Source organism: Sinocyclocheilus rhinocerous, unplaced genomic scaffold (genome assembly GCF_001515625.1).
Source record: "Sinocyclocheilus rhinocerous isolate Xijiao unplaced genomic scaffold, SAMN03320098_v1.1 scaffold857, whole genome shotgun sequence".
NCBI classification, from domain to species: Eukaryota; Metazoa; Chordata; class Actinopteri; order Cypriniformes; family Cyprinidae; genus Sinocyclocheilus; species Sinocyclocheilus rhinocerous.
The window spans coordinates 82,169-105,694 of NW_015632715.1; the positions used below are offsets into that span (position 1 = coordinate 82,169).

The window sequence follows — 23,526 nt, forward strand, 5'->3', positions numbered from 1 at the left end:
GTAACCTCATTTCTGTCTAGGAGAAATATTTGAGATGTTAAAGAGATCTCACTTTTGATTTTTCTTTCCTATGGGTACATTTATATTGTTGTTCTTGGCAGATATTTACTTACAAAATATATTACAAAAATTACTTAAGCAGGTAGTAAAAGATAAAGGTCAATAGTTGCACCGCTATGACAATAGCTGACAGATTGCAATAGTAAACATGAAATCCTGAGGGAGGTGTCTACCTGCTAAATCAGTTATCATGTGTAAACATGGCAGATAATAATCTATGATCTATGAAGTATAAATAATATGCAGTAAACATTTAATCAGTCTGTTGCAATAGAGGTCTGCTACCCGACCCGAGCCCAACGGGTCCTGAAATACTTTCGGGTTTCAGGTCGGGTTCAGGTTCGGGTAAATGCTTAATGAATAACTTTGTGTTTGGGTCGGGCTCGGGTTTATAGCTAAACTAAAACTATATGCAGTAGGCTACGCTGCTTTCATAGACGCACACACACACATTAGTGCACACGACAACACAGCACGGAAACTTTTATTAGTAAAATAGCTTCGACAGCCTACAACTTTATATTTCTCTGCAATGAGGGTAAAATCGCTGTTTTTGAAGTAACTAAGCCTCATTGCTTGAGGTGTATATGACTTTCTTCGAATCGATGCGTTTTTGTAAGAAAAATATTAAAAACGTAATAATCGCTTGAATCTAGCTTGCGCTCACTGTTGTAAACAGAAGCAGTTCCGGGGGAATGACGTATGAGGTCGGCTTTGCGCATGCGCCGCTCAGAAGTGATGCACGGGGAGAGATCAAAACAAAACAACGGTCAAGAATTAGAAGTACAAAACGAGGATTCGTAAAGAAGAATGTCAGAGGATTTCGATATAAGCCAAGAGGAGACTGGTTTTCCTTTGCTAAAGTAAGGAAACTTTGCTTCCTTTGTTTACATGTATTTGTTTACTGACCGTTGCATGCAATCGTGAAATACAGCATTTTTTAAAAATTGGCTATTCGTTGTGGGAAAAAAAAAAATTTCGGGTTCGGGTTAGGTTCGGGTTCTAAATTTAACTGTGCCGCTCAGGTCGGGTCGGGCCGGGTCAGACGATCTCGGGTACGGGTCGGGTTCGGGCTTCAGTTTAAAGCCCGTGCAGACCTCTACAATAGACATAGTGTATGATTCCTCACAACAAAACTAGACTGTTCAGATTATACTAGTGCTGTGTAGGCAGCTTTGTTGATTACTATAATAAGAGTGATATAGTCAGCATTCTATGATTACTCTTCTTTTTATACACATGCATATATGTACAACATTCAGCTTTGGCATCACAGGAGTAAAATATTTTCAAATAGAAAACAAATATTTTGTAATAATATTTCAGGAAACATACATGTATGTGTATAAATTGATTTATACACATTTGTGCAATCATCAGTTGTGCATATTTTATGGATCACTATATTCTTGATTATACTGAACATGCTTGAACCTATGTTGTTAAAAACGTTGTTTTGGGACAAGCAAAAAGACTTGTACCAGTATGTATCTTTCTCTTACTGGGTAAACATCACTCCAGTTATTCAAAGTGAACAACATTTATTTTATTTAAGTGACATTGTATTTTCCAGAATCAATGGAAATCGAACGGAAATCTAAACAGGGACCTTGTCTTGCTTGCTTGCTTATCTTATGCGTATGATGTCATTAGTGCACACACCCTTCCGGAAGATAATCACATGCCTAGTCTTTGCTCTCTGCGTTTCCATAAACTTTACAGATTAATGCATTAAAATCATATCACAATATTGCGACCCTAATGATTAGCCTATAATTCAGCATTTTTAAAAATTCAATGGATGGTGCAGGTCAATGTGATGGAATGGAGAACAAAAGGGAGATGAAAAGCAGAGTAGATAACAAGTGTAAATAGTTCATTTTCTAATGAATTAAAGCAGAGAATGGGGCTTTTGTGTGTTGAAAGGCCACTGTCCTGGGCTTGACCAATGACAATACCAGCTCTCACATCACATGGAGCTCTTGAAAATTCACATTTAGATTGCTGAGATTTGGACACACATGCACTTCCTTCTGCCTGTCTTCTCTTTCCTCCATCACATGCTTTTCCACAGAAGTGCAGATGAAAGAGGAGTGTGAGAGACTGGGCACGACATGTCTCATGATGTTTTGGAATAAGAAAGTGGAAATAATATAAATTTAAATATTTTTGGTATCTGTTTCTAAAATAAAAAAAAACTCGCCCTCATATCATTCCTATCATGTATAACTGACTTTCTTCTGTGGAACACAAAATAAGATATTTTGAAAGTCACTGGGGTCCAAACAACATTTTAGCCCATTGACTTTTATTGTATGGACAAAAAAAAAAAAAAAACATTATTCAAAATATTATTTTGTGTGTATATAATTTTATGTTCCAGAAAAGAAGAATGTCATACAGGTTTGGAACGACATGAGGGGGGAGTATGATGGATGAGAGAACACAACATTGTGATCATGGTGTTGGTTTGTGCCTCAAAACTTTGGATTCAAATGTTTTAGAAGTGATTTAATTCTCAGTACACTCTACTAATGCCACATTTGAGTAAAAATATAGGCATTTATATTGCATTTATAAGTATCGTTGCTTAATCATCATAGGTAGGTGATGTTAATGTTATTGTTCCCTTGAGAAATAAATTCCTGTATTGTCAATAGTGTGGAGCATTAGTGTGGAGCTGCAGACTGCTGTGCTGTTCATGTGCAGCTACATACAGTTTGACCCTGAGGAGGCGGCCTGATTATAGTGCTGTGCTTGTGTCATGTCAAGCGTCAGATCATTGTGTATGTTCAGAGCTTCACTACTCTTGTGCCGTGCACTTCCAGGAACTACAGCAGCAGCCAGGAGGATTTGAACTCCCTGTTTCCGCATGGAGAGACTATTGACTCTCATTCCTTCTGTCTCTCCCACCCTTTTCTCTTTCCTTCTTTCTTTCTGTTATTGCCCTGTTGGATTGTTCCTTTGCCATGGTAACTTTAGTTTGGGAATATAAAGGCCACTTGTTGGCTTGGGTGCATTTGTCTGGGAGAGTGAAAGAGTGACCTGGAGCTGTCTTTCAGTCTTTAATGACCCTCAACAAAGAGAAAATCATGGAACATCCCAGTTCTCTATTACTCTCCATCTGTCTCTCTCTCTCTCTCTCTCTCTCTCTCTCTATGAAGAAGGTGGAACATTTTGAGGACGTTTGGAGTGTAGAAAAAATTGTTGTGTTGGGTTGATGATGATGTGTTGTCTTTTTCTGAGATTATGGGATAATGTAATGAGGTGTTTTGTAATGTTTTTTTTTTTTGAGTTTTGAATTTAATAAAGGTGTTATAAATTCAAAATTCTCTCTCTCTCTCTCTGTCTCTCTCTGTCTGTCCTATTTTCTGTGCACTTCAATGGAGCTTTGGAGTTTGTTCTTTCTCTCTGTGTTGTAGTTTCCAGTCCTTCACTTTCTTTAAGCTTTTGCAATAGTATTAGAGGATATTTCTAATACTTATATGGTAATCAGGAAATGAGAACAGACAAAAATATTGTATGATAACATTTGCTTTTGAGTTTGAGTCATGTTGTCAGCAATGCGTCAGCATAGCCAAGTTTAGCATCACATGAAACACTCTGGATTGTTACTCATACGTGTGTTTCATGGTGTGTGTGCATTCAGATGTGAAGCCGTTGCTTACGCTTCCATGATCATCTGGTTGCGCTCCTCAAACATTAATAACCTGCATTGAGAAATCATGACCTTTGGACGAAGCTTATTTACAGAGACTCCTCTGCTCATTTTCCTCTGTGGACCGTTTCCTCCACCTGAGGATGAGGATGTACTAATGCAGATTGTTTTCCAGTGCATTTAGATCAGGGATGGGCCATGATGATGATAATGACGATGAACTAATCACATAGTTAAAAAAAGGAGGTCAACTAGTAAATCTAAATTTTTATATTTAGTCTTTTATGTTCACCAAGGCTGCATTAATTTGATCAAAAATACATTAAAACAGTAATATTGTGGAGTAATATTACAAACAGCTGAATTTTCAGCAGCCATTACTCCAGGCTTTAATGTCACATGATCTTTCAGAAATCATTCTATTATGCTGATCTGAAGCTCATGAAACCTTTCTGATTATTACAATGTTGAAAATAGATTCTTTGATGAATAGAAAGTTCAAAATAACAGCATTCATTTGAAATATAAATCTTTTGTAACACTATAAAGTTTTTTACTGTAACTTTTGCTTAAATTTAATGCATCCTTGCTGAATAGAAGCATTAATTTCTTTAAAAATCTTTCTGACCCCAAATTTTTTAAATGTTTTCCTTTCCTGTATAGTCTGCATGCTTGCAGTGTGACTACATCAAGCACAGTAAGACCATTAACCACTCTCTGCACCGAGGTCTCTATGTGTCCAGCAGGGCAGAGTTCACATACTCTGTGTCCAGTGTTCACTCAGGTTTCTCTTTGGAGAGCTCCGCTCACCTCAGTGTGAGTTGTAGCTGAGGTTTGGCTGAGGATGCCATGGACAGCAGCCATCAGCATTAGGCTCTGTAATGAAGAGAGGACTGAATCCACACAAATGTTGAACTCTACCCAAAAGCCTTTTTACAGACACAGAGAGCTTCCAGTGTGGGAATGACTGAACAGAGCAGTGTTTATAAAGATCTAAGGAGTTGACCTGAAAATATACTCGCTAAACTTGCATGATTCAACAGCTTTTGAAACAAACCGAGCTCCTAATTTTAGTTTTTTTTTGCTCTTCAGTGGGTCAGAATGACTACATTAGGTATCATATTAGTATAATCATTGTAGCACATCTAATAAATAACTCTCTCTATTTTTTGTGTGTGACAGGAATTTTTGGACTGTGGAAGAATCTGTAATTGCATTGCATTCCCTCTCATCCAACACACAACCCGTGATATCCTGAAGCCCTCTCCAACAGGACCAGGAGGCACCAGAGTGAGGCGAAAAGTGCTGAAAGAGTGAATACAGAACGAAGAAGGATCATAAAGGACATGCACAGAATGCTGCTCTGGAGGGGAGAGCAGAAGTGTTCTGCACTGGAATGACCTCCCATACACTCTCACGTGGTTTCTATGGGGATTTCAGCATAGCCGCACTCTGCTGGATGGGAGGTGGTGTATTTCTGTGGCATCTGATTGCTCTGCTCTGATTGGCCAGTACTATTCAGTCGCCACACTGCCGTTGGTCAGAATGCCAGCAAAAGGGAAGTACTTGCTGAACGAGCAGGAGTTGAAACAGGAAGCACTGTACAGGAAATTTTCTGGCATTAGCCAGTACCAGCCATTCGTTCTGTTGCTGGGACTGAGCATGCTCACCTGTGTCACACTGCTAGTGCTCTTCTTCAGCCTGAAACTGGTGAGATGCCACGTTCATGCAAATGCACTCATACAATATGCATGCTTACACACGCCCACAATCAAAGGTCAAACGCCAACCCACGCAAGTGTGCGCTGTTGAACAAGTCACTTAAAATTAGGAAAGACATTAACTGTCACAGAAAAAGTCAATATTTAACATGTGCCGGATCTGTTTTGTCTTTGCTGTTCAGATGGTTTCTGATGATTGAAGCAGCCTCTCTTACATAATCCTGCAGCCACTGAGGAGCTGATCCTCTGTAGTTGCGTAATTTAAAGTCTGATGATCACAATGCTGATGTGAACTGGCATTATGCGTGACAGGAAATTGAGTGTTTTAATTGTAATAATTGGCAGTTCATGCTAGGTCCATCAGAATGTTTTTTTTTTCCCTCTGGGAATATGTAGCACATTGTATAATAATCTCTCTCTCTCTCTTTGGTTCCTCTGTTACATTCTCACATAAACTCGCACATAAACTCTGGAGTCAGCAGGATGTGAAGAGGGGCCGTGAACGCTCCTTCCGTACCGCTGTTGTTCATCTCTTTAGCCGTTAAGCACTATACCATCTGTATGAACTTCTGTAACCTTCTCTCTCAACACCAACCGGCCGTGGGAGGAACAGAATTACAACCAGTGTGGCTCTCTGTGTGTGGGCATGTATGTGTGTGTGTTGTGTTTTACTTTTTATTTGAAGTTTCACAAAGCCCATAGGATGATGGGAGTGTGTAGGGGTGTGTGTGTGTTTCTTGTGTGTGCTTGTGGACTGAGGTATGTATTTCTGATGTGTTTGAAAGTTGTAGCTCAGTGGTAATTCGGAGTGGTTGACTTAACTGGGTGAACATGAGTGGAGGACTCTACCCTCTGCGGTGAGTGAGTATATAGGTGTGTGGGTGAGTGGTGGGGTCGAACTAGTGCTGTGATTTGCCCACTTAGGTAGGGACTTGTGATTTGCCCACTTAGGTAGGGACTTGTTGTCTGATAGTGTCATTTAATCATTTTACTTTGTCCTTTGTTTACTCTGACTCTATATATAATCAATGATTGGTGTAGAGATTATGGTACTGTTCAAAAGTTTGAGGTTGGTAAGATTTATGTCATTTATAATTAATGTTTTTAAAAGTCTCTTTTGTTCACCAAAGCTTGTTCATTGATCAAAATATAGTAAATATAGTACTTTTGATCAATTGAATTCTCCACCAAACAAGTATTTCCAAATGAAACCACAGCAGAATAGACCATTGCACATCTCAGAGCAAACACACTGTAGTGTTTTAGAACTATCTGCATAGTAAATGATTCAATGACTCACTCATAAGTCACTTGTTTCGTTCCTGAGTGAATTGGTGTGTTTGAATGTATCAGTTGAGTAGATTATTTAAATGACTCACTCATAAAGACAGTCAGTTGTTGTCATGTACTGGTGTATTTATGTAACCTGCCAAAAGACTCACTAAAAAACCCCCACCACTAATTCACAGCCTGTCTGGAACGTGCAAACATCAAATCCGAGGACCGGAAATAACTGTTGTATATATATATATATATATAGCTATTAATGCTTACTCAGATGGGTGCCGATAGCCTCATTGGCACAATTTGGCAGTGCACCGACATATAGTGCCGTTGTGCTTTGGGCATCCTAAATTTGAGTCCCAGGTTGCGAACCTTGCCTGATCCTGTCCCTTCACTCTCTCCCACTTCGCTTCCTGTCATCATACTGTCTTATCATAATAAAGGCAAAAATGCCAAAAAATAAATCTTAAAAAAAAAATGCTCACTGAGATGGTGTCTGGTTTTAAACTAGTGTTAGCTTTGTGACAGATGGCATGAAGTGATCTCAGGAGCTTTTAAGGATTTTTGGCTTCTGTGTTTTTATGTTTGAGTTTTTCTGCCTTTAGGGGGAAAAATAGTGTGGGAAGAAAAAGTCCCTTAATGGCTTCATGACAGCTAATGTGCAAAACTAATGTTTCCAAGATAGACTGCATACACAAACATGTAGACGCACACACATTCACAAAGTTTTTCTAGATAGAGCATTAACAAATTTATTTTGAACAGTGCTCTTTATTTTTTCAAAGCATCACATACACCCACTTCCACACACACATACTGCTTTTTCCAAACCCCTTGAATGAGCTGGCTTATGTGATATGTATGTTTGCCCCTAACACCTTGCTCTCTCCATGTGTGTGTGTGTGTGTGTGTTTCAGGATGCAAAGGTCCATGGTGTATTTGTGGGAGTTGTGGGAGGAGCGTTGTGTTTGTTCCTGGCTGTGTTTATATTAATCTGTACAGAGACCCTCTCTCAGAGATGGAGAACTTTACTCGGCCTCGCCGTGTGGGCCACACACCTCACAATGGGCTTCACCTTTATTTTCAGCGCAGAAACCGAAATACCAATACAACCATGGGACCAGGTAACACACACTAGCTATAATATTTTATTTAGATTTCACATGACAAGAGTAGTTTTTAAAGGGCACCTATTATGCAAAATTCACTTTTAAATGTTGTTTGGACATAAATGTGTGTTGGCAGTGTGTGAACACAACCACACTATAATGATAAAAGAGCATTTAAAAACAGCATTCAAGTAAGAAATGTCATCTTATTAAAGCTATAGAAGTTATTGGGTCAAGAGCAGTGAGTGATTTTGTTTTTATTTTATTGTTTGGGTCATATTAACAGCACAGACAGCAGTAGGTACTGCATATTATGCTGCGGTCACAGATCTAATATAAACATGAAATTACTTTCAGGCATAACCGACTGTGTTTATGTAACATATGTGTGTTTTTGACATAACCTTGTGTGTATTTGACAGTTTAAATGCAATAAGACGTTAGTCTTATTAGAAACAGAAGTTAGTTTACACTGATATGGCTTTAAAATGCATGATTTCAGCACGATATACATGATAATCAAAACTTGACAGATGTTTTGTTTTGGCAGAGTATCTGAGGTGTGAGCTGTAAAGGCACAGCCCTATTCTGGAAAAGTGGGCGGGGAGCAGCAGCTCATTTGCATTTAAAGATACATGCACGGAAACAGCGTGTTTCTGCTTCCACTTAAAATGGACATTTTCAAAATGATATAATAAAAGATCTGTGGGCTATTTTGAGCTGAAACTTCACAGACACATTCTGGGGTCATCTGAGAATTGTATTACATCTTGTAAAAAGGGGCATAATAGGTGCCCTTTAAAGAAGGAGCATTCTTACGTGTTCTCTGTCATGCATTGAAACATTCAATATTGGCAGTAACCGGTAATTTAATACTGGCCAGTCTTAAATAAATGTTAATGTTGCACTCTTCATCTTATTCTCTCCAGGTGCCCTTCTTCCTCTTCATCATCATTACAGTCTACACAATGCTACCATTCCAAATGAGCTACGCGGTGACCCTGAGTATCATCTCCTCTCTGTCTCACATCATTGTTCTTTCGGTGCACCTCACAGTGGTCGAGTTACCCCCCAAACTCACCAATCATCTCGTCACCAATCAGGTAAAAGACTGGTTTCTGATTGGTTGAAAGGTTTACAGCTTCAGCAAACCTATATAAAAAAATCTGAAAAGGATGTAACATCTCAATGTTAAAAGTCAGTTTTCCTCTCCCTCTCCCTCTCTAGTTGCTATCAAATGCTGTGGTGTTTGTTTGTGGAAGTATGGTTGGTGCATTTCATAAGGTTCTGAAGGAGAAAGCTCTCAGGCAGACATTTCAGGATACTCTTCCCTGCCTTGGCATTCGCATGAAACTGGAGATTGAGAAGAGACAGCAGGTGCTCATACAACTTCACTCCAACAAATCAGAGACACAGCCAAAGCAAACATATAGGAGAAACAAATGCAAATAATGCTCTGTGTAAATATACATACTTATGTCTGTTATGCAAGAGTATCAAATTATCTGTTTTATAGAATTTTTGTGACTTCAAATTTGTTATTGTACAAACATGGGTTAAGTTTTTTTTTTTTTAAATGAGACCACATTTTTCAGCTGTAACAAAAGCCCTAAGTGTGCTTCAGTTTTGATGTGAACACTTGGTGTATGTGTACAGCCGAATCAGCCTTTCAAAGTATCCTCCATTTGAGAGTGTACACGAACTCAGTTGGTTACAGACAGAACACACAGACTAGAAATAGATACAGTAGCACTAGAAAGTTTAAACTTTGTTCAGTGTCTGTGCTATTTCTCTCCAGAAGTTATGGCTGATTTCTTTGTACTTGTTTAAACTAGAGTGGCTTGTTAATGAATTGTTGTTGTCATGTTTGTTTTTCCGTCTGTTTTTCGACTGTGAAACAGTCGGGACACAGTCGGGCCAGTGTTGTCACCTTTTGGACAAGCTAATTAGTGCAAAAATATTAAAGGCACATAAGTGAGCTGAGCATAAAGAGTACACGTCTTTAGAAAAATGGCTGCGCACGTAAAATATGCACGTACTATGCACTAATTGAAATTTGCACCATGCATATTGTATGAATACCCTAGTGTACACTTTAAAACATAAGTATACTTTAGTCTTAAGTCCATCTTTCCCACAACACTCTAGCAGCCCCATACTGTAGCTTTCAAGCAAATTTCTCTTTAAATAAAACAAACTTTGAATTTCTCTTCAGTCTGCTCATGTATTCAAACTACATAAGGCTTAAACAACCTTCACCTTAAATGAACTTTGAATATTGGCTTTGGAAATTTTCTCTTGAAATTTTTGATTTTTTTTTTCTTTTTATATAATGATTTTATATAATGGTTAATTCATCTTCAAATCTGACAGCTGATGGGTATATTAGACATTGAAAAGTGAATCAAGGAGGTTTCTACTGAAATAGGCTTAACTTTTTGTATCGTTTTTAAACTTCTTTTTGTTTCTTGGTTTGTTATGAGTGTTGTCGAAGAAGTGACATCTTGTATGGAAAACAGTGAAAAGCAGGGTAGAGTTTAATGACTGGCTGTTAACCTCCCTGACGGTATATGTTCAGAATAATAAATCTCACAAACAGTGGTGAATCCTTAAAACAAACATTTATAAACACAGGGCAATAGTGTCCTTACAAGACACAGTAAAATCCTTCTTCTGAATGAAACCGTATAATCTGTTAGTTTCCCATTACCCTCTCATAGTCCAGATCTCTTAGCCTGTTGACACTTAAGCTGTTACAGTCAAACAACAGTTGAAACTGAGAAAGAATAGGACACTCAAGATTAGACAGAAATTTAATTGAATTGAATTGAATTTAAAGAAAATAATATGTTTAAAAATAAATATGTTTAATTCACAGACAGACTTTAACAGTAAACTGGATGTATGATTTCACGGGTATTATCTTTAAATATGTGTATGTGTTTGTTGTGCTGTAGGAAAACCTTTTACAGTCAGTGCTTCCCGTGTACATCTCCATGAAGATGAAGTTGGCCATAATGGAGCGCTGCAAGTGTAAAGATAAAGAGGAACAGCAGCGTATGGTCCGTGACAACAACTTCCACAGTCTTTACGTGAAGAGACATGAGAACGTCAGGTAACACGTTGTGTGCTCACACACACATATACACCGTCATACATATCTAGAGCTGTTTGTGTGTTGTTCTGTTTCCATGCTCTAATTTAGCCCTTCCTCATTATTCAAGTCCTGAGAGTGAATGAATGGTCAGTCTGTTAGCCCCAACTCTCAGAGTGCTCATCATGAGGCCACTCATTTAATTAGTTTTATTTCCCATCAACCCCAAGAGTGAAGATGGGGGATGGGGTGCATCTATTAATATTCTTTGTCCCATGCTCACAATGCTTGGTGTTCAGGCAGCTGTTTATATTTAGATAGACGGCTTGTTTGCCTCCCATTACAGCTGCTCAGATAGAACACAGATTCACTCACCTGTGTGTGTGAGCAAACAATAGAGAGCTGTTCACCTGCCGAAAATCATGGGGCCTGCTCTCTTTTTGAACTTGTTCATTAGGAGTGTGATGACATGGATTGTGTGTGTGTGTGTTTGGTCCTGTAGTCAGCATTGAGAACAGCTGGGTCTTCAAGGTTAATTTCCATGAGCCGTGTTTATGAAGTTTTTATACTTTTCTGGGCGTTCAGACAGCTGACACTGAGCTGCTTCTGTTCTCCTCATTAAAAAATACTCGGCACAATCATAACTTCTAAATGCCGCCTCTTCTTATTTGACCTGACCTGAGATTCAAACTAGCAAGCATGTTTCCCCCTTTGTTTCAGTTCCAGAATTGCCTACAAAAACACATAAGAGTGTCTCTTTTTGTCTGCTTTCTGCTAGCATCCTATATGCTGACATAGTGGGTTTCACACGTCTGGCCAGTGACTGTTCTCCTAAGGAGCTTGTGATTATGCTGAATGAACTTTTTGGGAAATTTGACCAGATTGCAAAAGTAAGTATAACTATATAGGACTTAATGTATATAATGCAATATAATTATGTGCTTATGCTCAACATTTATTTGGTCAAAAGTACAGTAAAATAGTAATATTGGCAAATAATATTACAATTTAAAATAACTTATTTACATGAATATGTTTTAAAATGTCATTTATTTCTGTGATGGCAAAGCTGAATTTTCAACAGCCATTACTCCAGTCTTCAGTGTCACATGACCCTTCAGAAATAATATGCTGATTTGATGCTCAAGAAACATTTCTGATTATTATCAATGATGAAAACAGTTGTGCTGCTTAATATGTTTGTGGAAACATGACGAACAGAGCGTCTAAAAATAACAGCATTTATTTCATATAGAATTCTTTTGTAACGTCATAATGGTCTTCACTCTAACTTTTGATCAATTTAATGTATCCTTGCTGAATAAAGGTATTTTAAACTGACCCCAAACTTTTGAATGCCACTTTCATTATATATTATATAATGAAATGTATTAAAATTCAATCTTATTATCAGTCAGTTTAGTGCCTAAACAAATCAAATATCATTGATGATTTAGTAAATTAGATACTTGTGCTCTGAATTGTACATATTAGTTGTCCTTGAAGATGACTAGTATCTGCTTGTGTGTGTTCCCCTGTAGGAGAATGAGTGTATGCGGATAAAAATTCTTGGTGACTGTTATTACTGTGTGTCTGGCCTCCCTGTTTCCCTGCCAAATCATGCCAAAAACTGTGTTAAAATGGGCCTGGACATGTGCGAAGCCATCAAGTAAGTCTGTAATCATTATTAGCACAGCATTTCTCCTTATAGTGTTTTTCCTAGCACTGGCCAAGATATGTGGCAGATGACAGGCTGAATATTTTCCTAATCACTTGCAGGCAGGTGCGTGAAGCGACAGGTGTGGATATAAACATGCGTGTAGGTGTGCACTCTGGAAATGTCCTCTGTGGTGTGATTGGCTTACGGAAATGGCAGTTTGATGTGTGGTCACATGATGTCACCTTAGCCAATCATATGGAGTCAGGTGGATTACCAGGGTATGAACAATAAAATTGCTTGTCAATCAAGAACTTTTTAAGCTGCATTCAGAATACTGTCCGTATTAATGTCATGTCATCTCCATAAGATGCTACATTTGCGTTTTCTCCATTAGCCGAGTTCACATCACAGAGGCGACTCTGAAGCACTTGAACAAAGCGTATGAGGTGGAGGAGGGGAATGGTCACCTGAGAGACCCCTACCTCAAAGAGCTTAACGTCAAGACGTACCTGGTCATAGACCCGCGGGTAGAAACTTTAAATAATACATTAGTAGTGTGTGCCTGCCACATATATGTCACTGTATGTGAATCTGAACATGTTGATGTGGTGTTTATGTTTAGTCAAAAGACTCATCACTGATGGCTCCCAGTGTCACCAAGCCTCGTGTGAGTGATGGTTTGAAGATGCGAGCATCTGTGCGTATGACACGCTTCCTGGAGTCGTGGGGGGCTGTTAAACCTTTTGCCCATCTGCAGAGCCGAGAGGAATTCAGCACAGATGCTATGGTCAATGGAAAGGGTCGCTGCAAGGTCAGAAACACATGAATGAGTGCTCAAAAATGAGAATTGACCTCATGACAGACAAATGACAGACATCCCGGCCAACGCGGCCAACATATGTTTGCATCTGCAGAAAGCATCCGTTGCACATGTTACCTTTGTCTTAATGTCAGGATTTATGATGTCAACTTTCGGTTTCTTAATATTTGAGTAGATTTTACTATTTTTTTATTGTCTTCTACCATTATATTGTTTCATCATAACAACCTGTTAAAAACGTGTGTGCTTTTGTTTTTTGTTTTTGCATTTGAAGTACCGTAATTTATTCATCGGGTGCATTAGTGAGCGAGATGACTTGCAACGTCATTTTCTTTGACAGACATACAGTAGATAGAGTACCCATGCTTCAAAAGCGGTGACAGTGTTTAAGTAATGCTGTCATAGAGTAATATTTTCGTTATTATATTTACACAAAGTTATGGTGTTCCAAACCTGTGTGCTGTTATTTTTATGGAACATAAAAGGAGAAACTTTTCCATACAACAGTTTTTTTTTTATTGTGACCACGACTGTCAAGCTTCATAAAAGGACCAAATATATGAAAGTAGTGTATTTGATTTGTTTGCTATATTCGCAAGTCTCGTCATAAATGACTTTTGTGTGATGGATTGAACAGTTCGATATGCCAGTTTATTAGTCTATTAATTATGTTATTCACACAAATATATCAAATGGAGCCAGAAAACATAATTATTTGGACTACTCAATGTGTCTTTTGATCAAAAACTGATCTTTGTATGCAGATCATGTGTTGATGATGACAGCAACTCTATGAACGATGCTTAAGTTTGTCTCTCTCTTTAGGACATCCCTCTTAGATCAGTACCGACCAAAATTACAGAGAGGTGAGTTGTGTTTGTGTCATCTGTGTGTCTGTTTTGTGTGTGTCTCAAAGGAAAAAAAAAAAACAAGGTGTATTGCCTGGTCTTGCTGACTGAAGCAGCGATGTTGAAGTTGTCTTTCTCACTGTTGCTCTCTGACAGCTTTGATGAGTCTCTTGAGGAGTCCTTGTCTTTACCTGCCCCTTCCTTGAGCACATATAAGTGAGTGGAGCCATACTGGCTCAGCCAGCTCTATGGGGCCCGTAGTTTCAACACTAACAATGCAAACGCTCAGTGAGCCACTGCTAACTGGTTATACGGTTAGCATGACCATAGCTGTACTCCCGCAGTACACCTGTAGTGTGTTTCCAGATTATAGTGCACTTTGGGCTTAGAAAAGCGTGTGTGTTTCTGCTTGCAAAGAGAGAGAGAAAGGAAACAGAATTTTCCTTCCTGAGCCGTGTTGAGGCACATTGCAAGGGGACATTTGCAATCTCTCTCAGGGAATTAAACTAACACACGGCATCCTGCCTCACACATATTTGCACAGACACAAATACAAACATCATACCAATTCTCAAAAAAAAAAATTAGAACTTTTCTTTCTTTTGATCTATTTAGATCCTTTAACTACACAAAGCATTAACTGCAAAACTAGTCAAGTCAAGCCACTTATAACTACAGACTTCACACATATATTCACCCAAGCTTCCCCTGAACTGGCTGCAGTCAAATATAACTCAATAACAGCATGACAACAGCTATGAACATCTTTCCTGTCTCACAGTGCTCATGCACATATAGACATGTGCATTGTGTGTGTGTGTGTTACTTCATGGGTACAAAGTGTGTTTCTGTCTCTATGATTTGTGTACGCTGTCTCTGTAGGAATAAATCACAGAAGACTAAGTTTGATGAAGAACTTTATGACAAGATTACCACCACCATCAATGATTTGAGCTCCAGCAAGTTAGTCATAAACAAGCACATAAAATCATTTTTAGATGGAATTAAGCCCGGTTTGGTTAAAGTTGTACATTTAGTATGCATGAAAACGAGTGAAGAGAGTTTTTTGTGTGTGTGTGTTTGTGTGTGTGCAGGCAGTGGGTGAAGTCTGAAGAGAACTCTGGCCTCACACTGTGGTTTACTAAAAGTGACCTGGAAAATCAGGTAGATATCTTACTGTGGGCTTCACTTAAATGTCCTAACTCTTCATTGTTTCACACACTGTGTATTTTAAAAAATAACAAATAACACAAATAAATGAATATTAAAGTATGTGTGTGTGCTTCTCTCAGTACAGGACTATAGAGATGCCAAACTTTAAATACTACATTGGTTGTGCCACCTTCATCTTTTTATGCATCTTCATCATCCAAATGCTTGTTACCAAGCAGTAAGTGTCATGAATACAAGCTGAACACCATAGACAGACTCGATTTAACACTTTGGTGCTGAACGTGTCTTCATATGTTACAACCATTTGCCCTAAGAGTGTGACTCTTTCTTTGTCTCTCTCTCAAAGGCGTAAAAAGCTGGGGCTGGCGTTTGCGGTGTTGGCGTGTGTTCTGCTTTTGGCTCTGTGCATCTGTTTTGCAGGTCATATACAGGTTAGACCACCACTGCCTTCCTTTGCCTTAGCACAGACATTCAGTTGGTCCGATGGGTTCTGGGGTATGTTTGTGTGTCCAGCACAATAAAGGTCTACCCCTGTGGTTTTAAAGATGCTGCAGCATGCAGTGCCTCTCTTGCTGTGTACTGTGCTGTAATGTGGAGAATGTAATTTGCTGTGTCCATTGTTGGCACTGACTTGTACTGGAATGTGAAATAACGAAAAACAGACTGACATTTGCTACAGTGTCACAAACATAAATACATATACATACCATGACACGCAGAGGCGGACAGTAACTAAGTACATTCATGAGATATTCTTTATAAAAGTTAAGAGTTAACCACACCTACCTAAAACGGCTCGTTCGAACACGCCCCCACATACCTACGTCACGATCTGGGAAGATTTGCATAACGCGCCCAAATGTTCACGCACGGAAAGAAGGCGTAACTTTTATTATCGCTGTAGTATTGTTGACGCTGCAGCCATGTCCTGAAGACGCTGTGTGCTTCGTTGTGAAAGACAGTGCATTGACATAAAAAGGGAAATTTACTTTTGGTACTTAAGTACTTTTAAAAGCAAGTACTTCTGTACTTTTACTTAAGTAAAAATCTGTCTTTACAACTTTTACTTGTAATGGAGTAATGTTTGACCAGCAGTATCTGTACTTTCACTCAAGTAATGGAGCGGAGTACTTTGTCCGCCTCTGATGACACGTGAGTCGCCCAAGCATACAGTGTTCCTCCCAGTGTCCTCCCTGCCCCATGCATTCAAATACACTGTTGCGTTTTCCAACACATTCTGGCTTCTGTAACCTTGAGCTTTTGCTCAGGTCAAATCCAGCTCTGTCTTTTTTTAAACAGCTGTTTTTTCCCTTCTTTTCCCTTTTTATTTCTCAGAGGATGTTTCCGGAGAAGTTAAAGTCATGTACATGGCTCTCGGCTCTTTCAGAAGCAGTGGTTAAGAGACCTTTTCTGCGCCTCCCATTGGCAACCGTGGCCACCGCAGTCATAGTCATCATTGCCATGTTCAACTTTGTAATGCTTTTTTTAATGCTTAGACAATATTGTTGGTATATGTTTTTGTTGAAGCACTACAAAAGTAGGTTCACCTCTTAACATTGTTGCTCATCAAACTTTTTCACTCCACAGTATTTTAAAACCCCAGAGAATTTATGTGACACTTTGCGACAAAATAACAACACCGTTCCTGATCTACCTTTTGTAGATGACCTTCCATATTTGCCTGTGAGTAGCAAGCACACAAACACACACACACACACACACACACGTTTACTTGGATAGCTACATGGAGACATACTCTAAACTTCTATTGTTTTTATATGTAGCTAATTATGAATACTCTAATTCCAGATTGTAACCCTAACAAATTATTTGCATTATTATTTATTACATTATTTTTTTTTTTTATTTCTCATCTTTGTGAATAAGGATGTTTAATGTCCCTGATTTGAGATTGTGAGAGAGTTATAACTGTTGACTAGTAGCTACTGTACAAATATGACTCTTTTTGTTTCTGTATGATTTTGTCTTTCCAGTATTCTGTATATAACTGTATATTGGCATTGATCGCCTGTGGCGTGTTTTTGAGGGTGACGGAAATACAAGGTAGGAACCGGCTTCGAATGGGTGGGATGAGCCTGTATATCACCCTCTCATGTCTCCCATACAAGACCAGACATATACCAGTGATTCCCAACCATGGGTACCTAAGCCGGTTCCAACGGGCACTTGGAAAGGTTTTGATTTAGCTTTGTTGAATATTTAAAACAGAAACAAATGTTAATTCATTAAAATCACTAACTTTTAATAATTTCATGGTTTTGCAGATCTTTTTAAGGAAACAAAATAATGTGTGAAAGATGAATGTTTGTAAGAGCCTTATAGATTGGGCTGTGGCAGTACGTAAGACAAAAAAGGTTGGGAAACACTGCCATATACCACAGAAGATAATATCATGCAATACTCCACCATACCATTCCAATATCATACTCTAAGATCACAGTGTGCACTATACAGAGAATCCCACACTGTATTTTATAGCAACCTCTCAACCATTTTCTACCACAGTCTATACTATACCATACCATAATTAAGAAAGATTAAAAACTTAGGCCTGAATTAATTATTGTGATTTATGAGTTTTTATTTACAATGGTTTTTATTCCTCCCTGATCTGCATTCTTACAAGAAATGTTAGCGTATTATTACAGTTATCTAAAAGTGCAATGGTTTTGTCTTATTTCCTTTTTCTCACTGTCCAGAAATAATTTTTTGTTAATTTAACACACTACTGGTCCCTTTTGCGGGTCTGTAAGATTTTTTTATGTTTTTGGAAGAAGTCTTCAGTGTCACATAATCCTTCAGAAATCATTCTAATATGCAGATTTGGTGCCCCCAAAAAATTATGATAAATCGAAAGTTCAAAAGAACCTCATTCTTTTTAGAAATAGTTTTTTCTTTTTTTTTTGGACCAATGTAAGTCTTTACTGTCACCTTTGATCAATTTAATGTCCTTGCTGAATAAAACTATTAATTTATTTTAAAAAAAATCTTACTGACCCTTTGAACAACAGCCCAATTTATATAGATTTTTTTTCATTTTGTTTTCTTACTGTCTAATTTTCAGGTTTTTTATGTCTCAGTACATTTAGTCTTGTGCCTCTCTGATTTTTGAGTGCATTTAGTGAAAATTTTCTTTTTGTTACTCAAAACACCCACATCATTTGTCACGAATCAATCATGCCTCATACCTTTACACGTGTATTTACATAGTCTGTGAATGTCCTGTCATAAAACGTTTTTTGTTGTTGTTGTTGTTGTTGTTGTTGTTGTTGTTGTTTTTTGTCTGTTGTACCATGTGAATGATTGCGACACAGAAGAATTGAGCTCTTGCTGCATGTGTCTTTCTGATCCTCTTCTCCAGGACCTGTACTATAAGTCATATGACTGCGTATGTGTGATGTTTGCCTCGGTGCCAGACTTCAAAGAGTTCTACACTGAGTGTGACATAAATAAAGAAGGACTGGAGTGTTTAAGGCTCCTCAATGAGATCATCGCCGACTTTGATGAGGTCAGAGTGATGTCATGTCTCATGTCTCAAAGCATATGCATTTGTGCTGCTTTTCTCTGATCTCCTTATTCCAGTCTTTCTTCTTCTGACATTCCCTGAATGAATGAATGAATCATTGAATATGAATAGTGCTCTGCCAACATCCAAAATGCTTTCAGTTCTAAGGGCGTCACCTCAGCTATCACATGGGTAATTTGATTAAATGAGGCAGCCGTTGTGTAAATGTACACTCATATCACTTCAACTGCTTACTTGTGTGAGCTGCTTTTGGATTGAGGATTCAGCAGGAAAAAGGCCAGGACTTGTTGGTGATCACTGCCACAACAAAGCTCTGGGTTGACTGACCACACAAAAGTTTAGGCCAACAGTTCTGGCAGCAATTTGGTTCATTGAGAGGGATCTAAATACAGGTTTCACATATTGATAGTGCGGAGTTTCAGTGTGAATCCTCTCATACTCTCTGTCATTTAATATGCGATAACATCATGGCATGGATTTCTACTGCTCTGAAACACTGATATCCACTTGGCCCTTGCCTCCTCTCCTTACCTGCAGTTGCTGTCTAAGCCCAAGTTCAGTGGTGTGGAGAAGATTAAAACCATCGGCAGCACGTACATGGCTGCTGCGGGACTGAGTGGACCTCCAGAACAGAGCAGCCAGGTACTGCACTACATAGTGTATGCAAAGACACCCCATACCACTATATAAACATCTAGAGCAAAGGGAATTCAAACACATAAATCTCAATAAATGCATTCTTAAAATGCATAAACGATTACACTGCGTTAACTTCTCAACCTCTCGGGTATCTTGTGTATATTATATTTAAGAAAAAGTGAAGGAGGATGCTCTCTCATGCTAAGTGTAGGTTTAGAAACCAGTTCATTTTGTGTTAAATTGTCAGCTTTTGCTGTCATACTTTTGACATTTGGTAGCTACTAAATGGAAAGCCGGCAGTCTGTCACTGTGCACCAATCAGTGATGGCGGCATTTGCATATCCTGAGGTTTAGCTTCAGGATTACTAAGAAAGAAATTTAACTGAATCGCAAAACCTTTTGTGAATTAAATAGATAAATCTGATCAATCCACACATTAAATGTAATGTTTCAAATGAAACTTCACATCAATTTTCTAAATGCATGTTATTGATCTTATTGTAAATATTCATCGATGCTCATGTGAAGCATGCTGGAAATCTCCAATCGTTTAGTCAGCTTAAACCCTGCCCCTTTCTTACAGTCGACTGCAAGCTCACATTCAGATCTGCCTCCATCATAATTTACAAAGATGGATAGAACCTAGTCCCTGTCCTTCATTTTCCCCCCAACAATCACAATATGGAAGATTGTGATTGTTCTATTACATTGAAACTTAAAATTTGTTTTACACTCCTCTTTCTTTGAGTGTAGACAGGGTGTTAAACATTTTTGTAAATTACAGTTAAGTGGTTGATTAGTATGATTACTTATTAATTCTAAGCAAAAGATTCATTAAGTTAGTTTTATATTAATAAACGTATAGCATCAGGATACGCACCGCATGGCACCAGGCCATTTGCAGGATATTTAAACCTCTAAATCTAGCGTAGCGTTAGTTCTGGCAGGTCACGTTAGTCAAGCTCGCATCAGCTGACTCTCAGCTGATCCCCATCAACCTATGGGAATACGACACCTATCTAAGCATTCATATATAAGGTCCCTCAGTATTATCAGCAGTTTTCGCATTGCTCAATAGCTAATTACTCTCCTCCATCCCCAGCTCCTCCTCTGTCAGTCGGGATTCAGCCTTCTGATTCTCCTTTGAATCAGACTAATTCTAAAATGTGTACATAACATTATTGAACTTAATGATATCTGCAATAAATTTATGTTGGTTCTGTTCTGTTTACCCTGGGGGGGTTATCGCTGCTCTCCCTGCTCTCATCCATGCTAGACTGCATGGATGCGCAGGGAGTTCTTGCCCAGAACAGAACCATACCGCCAATCCAAACTGTATGCTAATTGTCAATCATCTTTGACGATAGTGGTCCTGACAGAAATGTGTTTCATTAAATAGCAAAAATCTTAAGTGACAGCGAATTTCAAAAACTTGATAGAAACAGATCTACCACAATTTAACGCAAAATGGACTGATACATTTCTTCTTACATCAAGCTAAGGCTGATGATACACGGGGCAACTTTTTTTGAGCAATGTTGCTTTAGCACTTTCCCATTGAGAATAGGTAAGAAATTTCTATCTGAATACTTTTGATCGGTCGTGGACCGTGTGTCTCACCTAGTTGCCCGTTGATGGCAACATTGCCCAAACATTGCTCAAAAAGTTGCCCCGTGTGTCATCAGCCTAAGTCTACACCGCTGCATGTAATTACAATCCCATGTCCTTGACTTAACAGAAATGATAGTGAATTTCTTTTCTTGAATATGATTTACATACTGTATGAGATTTGCATGTGAAGTGAACATTGCTGAGAAGTCAACATGCTGAAATAATTTATGAATTTTAATAACACATTTGTGCTTGTAAGATTTCAATTCACCTTAACTGTATTGTTATGGAAAATGAAAAGGCTGACCAGCACTTGTGACTGAGGAGCACTTGATGAATGAGGTGATAAAAATAGGAGGCTGCACATATAAAAACCAACTGAAAGAGAAGTTCCTTTCTTCTATGCAGTTCATTTTATTCTCTGACCCCTGGCCACCCAGCATTTTCCAAAAGTGTCCTTCAAGCTACATAATTTACGTGTCCCTGGTTGACTTGAGCTCTGTTGTGTGTGCCCTCAGGACCGTGAGAGGCAGAATGCTCAGATAGGAAACATGGTGGAGTTCGCCATCGCTCTGATCGGCAAGCTGGACGGCATCAACAGACACTCCTTCAACACGTTCAGGCTTCGTGTCGGTAAGTCTGATTACAGAAACCTCAATTCTACACAGTTGTTAATTACTCAGTTATTGCTTGGAGTCAGAATTAATACTTGCATTTATTCAGACTCAGGATGAAAAACACTTTACCTCCAGGTATTGCATAGATATTTCATTTTAGACTTTGCAACTCTTACTTCTGCATTAAGGGTTAAAAATGAAACCAATATATATGGGATGTAGCTGAAAATCTCACTGGCAGCTCATAAGAGAGATCTTCAGCAGCTCAGGGTAACAAATGCATTTGGGAACTGGCATGAAATGCTTCATAAATGCTCCATTTAAGAGTCTGAGTACATATCGCCCATCTGTGGCAGAGATCTGATTAAAAAATATATTATAATAACAGACACAAATCCCCTCTAATAGACTTTATTAGAAAAAGGGAAAAGCACATTCCAGCAGTTACTTGAGGATCAAACTCACTGTCTCACTGGATCTGCTTTATGCTTCAAGTAAGTGGATGCCAATCATGTCTGTGAGCCAAAATTAAGAGGTGATGTCACTGCCGCTAAAAACAGAAGCGTCTAAGGCTAGTTGAATTAAATCAAAATGGCTTAGTGCAATTTATTAAGTTGTGAAGGCTGTGATTTCATTGAAATAAATATATGCACTGCCGCTGTCTCTTTTAGAGTGAATGGCACATGGCACTGTATTGTTTTACATTCGAGCAGCTCGTGATCCGGTGTTTTCAGAGCAGCACAGATTGCAGAAAATGCTGCTCCACACAAAGTCATCTCTGCATGTGCCCTGAGTTTGGGTCATTCATGAAGTGCAAATGGAAATGCAATTTTCTGCATCCATCTTCCAAAACTATTCCAAAAATGAATAGTGCTTATAAACTGGCTGCTGTCAGTGTTTGGAAATGTAAACGGATATTTAAAAAGATAGAAATAACTGGCTTAATACCATTTTTTTTTTTTTTTGGTGAAAATACTAATGGCCCCTGCTGATCCCCTGCTGATTTTGTAAGTTTGCCCACTTACAAAGAAATGAAGGGTCTGTATTTCTTATGGTAGGTTTATTTTAACGTATAGAAACAGAATATCAACCAAAAAATCCAGAAAAAAAACACATTATATAAAGGTTAGAAATTGATTTGCATTTCAGTTATATATATACTGTATATGCAGAAATCATGTAAATGTCATATTTTCAGAGTTTCTGTGCATGATTGTTTGTGCAGGTATAAACCACGGCCCGGTGATTGCTGGGGTGATTGGAGCCAGGAAACCACAGTATGATATCTGGGGAAACACTGTGAATGTGGCCAGCCGGATGGAAAGCACTGGAGAGCTGGGTAAAATACAGGTATGCACTGAATCTCTCTTACAGTACTTCACCTCTCTAGATCCACTATGATGATGATTCTCCTCTCATTTTTAGATTTTCAAAGTAGCTAAGTCATTTAAAAAAATGAAATGGCCATCAAATGGTTTTTGCTATGACAAGTTTTGTGTTGCAGGTGACAGAGGAGACGTCAGATGTCCTGCAGAAGCTGGGCTATTCATGTGAGTGTCGTGGCCTGATCAATGTGAAGGGCAAAGGAGAGCTCAAGACCTTCTTTGTGTGCACAGATTCCAGCAAACAGCAGGGCATCGGTCTGAGCTGAGACTGAAGCCACTGCCGCTGACAGCCTCACACAC

General features: G+C 38.6%; 1 protein-coding gene across 1 annotated transcript in view; it reads left to right on the forward strand.

Annotated features, from left to right (window-relative positions):
- Window positions 1-23,526, forward strand: part of LOC107742778 (adenylate cyclase type 2-like) — a 52,330-nt gene that overhangs the window by 28,164 nt on the left and 640 nt on the right. Inside the window, exons 2-25 of the mRNA XM_016555816.1 lie at window positions 4,901-5,428; window positions 7,641-7,847; window positions 8,762-8,935; window positions 9,060-9,209; window positions 10,790-10,947; window positions 11,705-11,816; window positions 12,468-12,595; window positions 12,706-12,864; window positions 12,981-13,113; window positions 13,209-13,397; window positions 14,232-14,272; window positions 14,411-14,470; window positions 15,137-15,217; window positions 15,349-15,418; window positions 15,547-15,644; window positions 15,774-15,858; window positions 16,763-16,900; window positions 17,015-17,110; window positions 17,422-17,491; window positions 18,667-18,956; window positions 19,512-19,616; window positions 21,743-21,857; window positions 23,067-23,191; window positions 23,346-23,526. The exon at window positions 23,346-23,526 is cut by the window's right edge and continues 640 nt beyond it. Coding sequence (XP_016411302.1) covers window positions 5,264-5,428; window positions 7,641-7,847; window positions 8,762-8,935; window positions 9,060-9,209; window positions 10,790-10,947; window positions 11,705-11,816; window positions 12,468-12,595; window positions 12,706-12,864; window positions 12,981-13,113; window positions 13,209-13,397; window positions 14,232-14,272; window positions 14,411-14,470; window positions 15,137-15,217; window positions 15,349-15,418; window positions 15,547-15,644; window positions 15,774-15,858; window positions 16,763-16,900; window positions 17,015-17,110; window positions 17,422-17,491; window positions 18,667-18,956; window positions 19,512-19,616; window positions 21,743-21,857; window positions 23,067-23,191; window positions 23,346-23,492 — 3,096 coding nt within the window. The 5' untranslated portion in view covers window positions 4,901-5,263 and the 3' untranslated portion in view covers window positions 23,493-23,526. The remainder of the gene's footprint in view (window positions 1-4,900; window positions 5,429-7,640; window positions 7,848-8,761; window positions 8,936-9,059; window positions 9,210-10,789; window positions 10,948-11,704; window positions 11,817-12,467; window positions 12,596-12,705; window positions 12,865-12,980; window positions 13,114-13,208; window positions 13,398-14,231; window positions 14,273-14,410; window positions 14,471-15,136; window positions 15,218-15,348; window positions 15,419-15,546; window positions 15,645-15,773; window positions 15,859-16,762; window positions 16,901-17,014; window positions 17,111-17,421; window positions 17,492-18,666; window positions 18,957-19,511; window positions 19,617-21,742; window positions 21,858-23,066; window positions 23,192-23,345) is intronic.